The sequence below is a fragment of the Pteropus vampyrus genome, unplaced genomic scaffold, assembly GCF_000151845.1.
Source record: "Pteropus vampyrus isolate Shadow unplaced genomic scaffold, Pvam_2.0 Scaffold523, whole genome shotgun sequence".
Classification (NCBI taxonomy): Eukaryota; Metazoa; Chordata; class Mammalia; order Chiroptera; family Pteropodidae; genus Pteropus; species Pteropus vampyrus.
The window spans coordinates 479,495-483,907 of record NW_011889304.1 but is presented as its reverse complement, the minus strand read 5'-3'; the positions used below and the strand labels follow the sequence as shown (position 1 = coordinate 483,907).

Sequence of the window (4,413 nt, the reverse complement as noted above, 5' to 3'; positions counted from 1 at the left end):
GGGAAATGGTGAAAACTTCCTCATTTGTAAGAATAACTGTATCTTTTTAGGTAGAAAGATAAAGAAAATGGATATGAGCCCATTTAAAAATATTTTTCTTTTGCCAGCTGGCATGATGTTAAGTTTTATCAATAGAGGTTGATGAAGAGACATTGCAGAATGAAAAAAGCTTTTGCGTCATGGTCCTGGTGTCTTAGATTACCAGGTTCCTACAGTGTGTTTGGCTTCCCCAGTACCAAGTTCCTGAAGAATGGGCAGTTCCTCTAGCACCAGGCTCCTACAACATTCTTGGATTCTCAAGAACCAGGGTTCAGCAACGCATGGCAGCCAGCAGTACCCAGTGGCCAACAGCTTCCTTCAGTATCTTTTTGGGGTAGTTTTGTAGCAGAATGCCTCAGAATACTTCCCCTTGAACAGTTTTTCTTGGCACACTAGAGGTGGATTTCCAAAGGGCAAGATTCTAAAGGGTAGGTTTCCAGCAAGATCCACTAGTACAGCACCACAGTGACTTCTCTTTCAGCGAGCCATAGACATGCCCTCTCTGACAAGACTGGATCTCAGTCCTGGGAGGGCCTTTTCATGGGATCCTCTATCATCCCTAGTGGAGCTGTGGAACTTGGATGGCCTCACAGAGTTGCCTAAATTGGGACAATGGGGCTGGAACCTCTAGCATCAACCAGTCATGGAATATAAGCTGCTCCTGGGAAGGGATATTACATGGAAATCTTTCTTCAGCTGAAAGCATGCACTGGGAAGAACTCAGCTTCAACGCATCACTAGCCAATGCTCTAATCAAATGAAGGATTGAATGCCTTGGTTTTGAAACAGTGATCCAAACAGCATATCACATCATCCTACGGACATATCAATAGGTGGTTGTATCGTATGTCCATGTATCTTTAATTTTTTTATAAGAATATAATTACAGAAAATATATTGGGACATCATTTTCATTGAGTTTTATACATTTGATAAAAACATATTTTAAATAATCTTTATTGTAAAGTCTTGCATTTATTTTTCATAATGCAGCTCAAGAAAGTCTGCTGAATCAACATTTTTTTTCTCAATATTCCCATTAGTTATGCTTCCAGATTTAGCAGTTGAACTTGAATACATCTCTTTAGTTCATCAATCTTTTTTCCTCTAATAATGAAACCATCCATTGTAAGGACAATTCATATTAGTTCAAATATGATGTAGAGTTTGATTTTTTAAAAGTCTCATTTGATAATGTCTTTTATAAAAATGCACTGAAAGTCTACAATGAAAATATGTTGAAAATTTGTGTTGCCAACAGCAGATTAAATTCTCTTGCATTTCACTTCATAAGTAAGTACGAGTGCCAATATGAAAGTAAAATCAGAACTTTGCCTAAAGGGGTGAACTTTTCTGCAAATTTCCCAAACCTTATTACTAGTCACCACTATTTCCTTCCCTTCCTTCTTATACCCAGGAAGAGTTGTGAAACTTGTGGTCAAAAATAAAGTGTAGATAAGAATAAAGTGCAGTGCAAAGAGCATCCAATAGTGAAAAGAATAGTCTTTTAAACAAATAGTGTTAGGACTATTGAATATCCACATGCAAACAAATTAAGTTGGATCCTCCCTCACATCAATACCAAAATTAACTCGAAATAGAGCTGAAACTATGCAACTTAGAAGAAAACATAGGAGGAAATCTTTGTGATCTTGGATTAGGCTATGGTTTCTTAGATATGACACCAAAAGCACAAACAACAACAAAACATATATTTTGGATTTCATCAAAATATAAACTTGTACATAAAAGGACACTATACAGAAAGTGAAAGGACAACCCACAGAATGGAAGAAAACACGTCAAATCATATGTTGGATAAGGGCCTAGTATACAGAATATATAAAGAACTCTTACAACTCAAAATAAAAGACAGTAAAAAGGCACATAAGGAAATTAAAAATGGGCAGAGAAAGCCAGACTATCCTAAGAAGCTAAGTGGGAGTGGCGTGGAGCTGCAGGGAATCCTAAAACCCTGAGCTGTAAGCAAGCTAGGTCAGCAAGCTAATATTTTTAAAATGACCTCACCAAACAAGACACCTCCTGGTGCTGACCCTAAGCAGTTGGAAAGGACTGGAATAGCACAGGAAACTGGGTCACAAGCTGTTTGGTCACTCTCATCTTGCAAACCAGAATTTGGAGTAGATCAATTACAAGATGGCAATCTAGAAACTTACTGGCAATCAGTTGGCTCCCAACCTTATTTAGTGAACATCCAATTCAGAAGAAAAACAACTGTGAAGACATTATGTATTTATGCAGATTACAAATCTGATGAAAGTTATACTCCAAGCAAGATCTCAGTCAGAATAGGAAATAATTTCCACAACCTTCGAGAAATTCGGCAAGACATTACAGGGCCAGCGAGCACCCAGAGCAGCTAGAGCGGCCCCGTCAAGCCCCTTCCCTGGGAACCACACAGTCTCTCAGCATCAACCCGCCATGGCTTTGAACCGCGTCTCAACTTGAATTGGTGGAACCAAATGGCTGGAGTCACGTTCCCTTAACTGATAATCATAAGAAGCCAACTTACACATTCATGATACAGACTGCTGTTCTGGCCAATCACCAAAATGGAAGAGACACCCACATGAGACAAATTAAAATATACACACTAGTGGAAGAGAGCTCCATTGGTAAATTTTCTAGATGTACAAATATTGATTTCATGATGTATTGTTCAATAAGGTGACTTGAAAACAGAACAGAAGTTCATTAAACGCATCTTGGTTTTCTCTTGTCAGTAAATATATATGGTATCTTTATTGAAAAAGCATCAGTTAATTTATAATTTTTGTATTCATTGAAAAATATCTTATTGTAGATTTAATAAAATTGAGTCATACTATCTTTCTTTTCCTTAACATATAATAAAGCTTACATATTTTGTATTACTAAAAAAGGCAGAGAATTTGAATAGATATTTCTCCAAAGACTAAAAATATTTAATTAAAAATTAAATTAAAAATATTAATTTATGAAAATCTAGTTCTAATTAATACCAAATTAACTTCTGTAGCATACACAAACTTTGCTCCTATATAGCTCCACCCCTTACGCTGCTATTGTCACAAATTATACCTTTATATAGTCCTCCTATCAAATAGATTTGTAATTATTGCTTTATACAGTTATCTTTTAAATCAGGTAAAAAAGTTACAAACACAAAATACATTAATACTTTTTAAAAATATTTACTTTTGTAGTTATCTTTACCAATGTTCTTTACTTCTTCACTTGTATTTTAGTTACTGTCTAGTGTTTTTTCATTTTAGCCTGAAGCATTTCTTTTGCTTTTCTCGTAGGCCAGGTCTGCCAGCAATGATCTCTTGGTTTTTGTTTATCTAGAAATATCTTAATTTCTCCTTCAGTCTTGAAGGATATTCTTGGCAGATATAGAATTCTTGGTTGAGTTTTTTCTTTCATCCTACTGCTTTTTTTTTTTATTTAAACTTTCATGGTTTCTGAGAAATCAGTTATAAAAAATCTTATTGAGGTTTGCTTGTACATGATGAGATACTTATCTCTTGCTTACAAGATTCTCACTTTGTCTTTGGCTATATATACTAAAGACTTACATGTCTTGCAATTTTGTAATAGCTAATGTTCAAAATGCTGCCAGGATTTTGTAAATTAGGTTTATATTTCTGATAGTGTGTGCTTTTAAGCATTTCTGATGCTCTTTCAAGAGAATGTGTCCTAAAGGCAGGATTTCCACTTTTACTTATATATTTTGAAAAAAGAGTACAAATTTGGTTTTTCCTTGTTTTATTTTGCATTTTGAAAACATATGAAATGTATTTAATTTCATACTATCATTTGTGAGCACATAAATAGGACTTGAGATGTATTTTTCATGTTTGCTACCCAAGGCTATTCCAAAAACAACAGATCATTTTATTATCTTTTAACAATATAATAATTATAAGTATTATTAAATAATATAATGTATATAATATATGATATAACATATTGTAATATGATGCTATAATAATATAATTACTCATTAAGTAATAACTTCCTGAAAATTTGTCCAACCAAATACCCTTCAGCCTTGGCCATTGTATCAGTTTTCTGTTGCTACTGTTAACAAATTACCAGAACAGTGACTTGAAACAATACAAATTTATTCTCTTACAGTTTTGGAGATAAAAATCCAAAATCAGTTTTATTGGGCTAAAGTCAAAATGTTGGCAGGACTACTTCCTTCTGGAGGCTCCAAGGAAGGGAATAATCTATTTCCTTATCCTTTCCAGCTTCCAGAGGCCTCCTGCATTCCTTGGCTTGTGACTCCTTGAACTGCTCCCATCTCTTGCTTCCATTGTCACATCTCCTAATACTTACTCTGATTTTCTGCCTCCTTCTTATAAAAAC

At 34.8% G+C, this 4,413-nt stretch overlaps 1 protein-coding gene across 1 annotated transcript; it reads left to right on the top strand.

The window, feature by feature from the left end:
- The first annotated feature begins 2,035 nt into the window (after positions 1 to 2,035).
- LOC105307874 (anaphase-promoting complex subunit 10-like) lies at positions 2,036 to 2,731 on the top strand. Its single transcript, XM_011383542.2, has 2 exons — positions 2,036 to 2,383; positions 2,500 to 2,731. Exons 1-2 carry the CDS (start codon positions 2,058 to 2,060, stop codon positions 2,729 to 2,731), a joined length of 558 nt encoding a protein of 185 aa, XP_011381844.1. The 5' UTR covers positions 2,036 to 2,057.
- Positions 2,732 to 4,413: the final 1,682 nt, after the last annotated feature.

Bases quoted from the DNA above. Each gene is read 5' to 3' on its own strand.
- LOC105307874 (XM_011383542.2), top strand. From the start codon at position 2,058: ATGACCTCACCAAACAAGACACCTCCTGGTGCTGACCCTAAGCAGTTG. The intron at 2,384-2,499 runs GCAAGACATTAC...TTGAACCGCGTC, and splicing joins CACAACCTTCGAGAAATTCG to TCAACTTGAATTGGTGGAAC.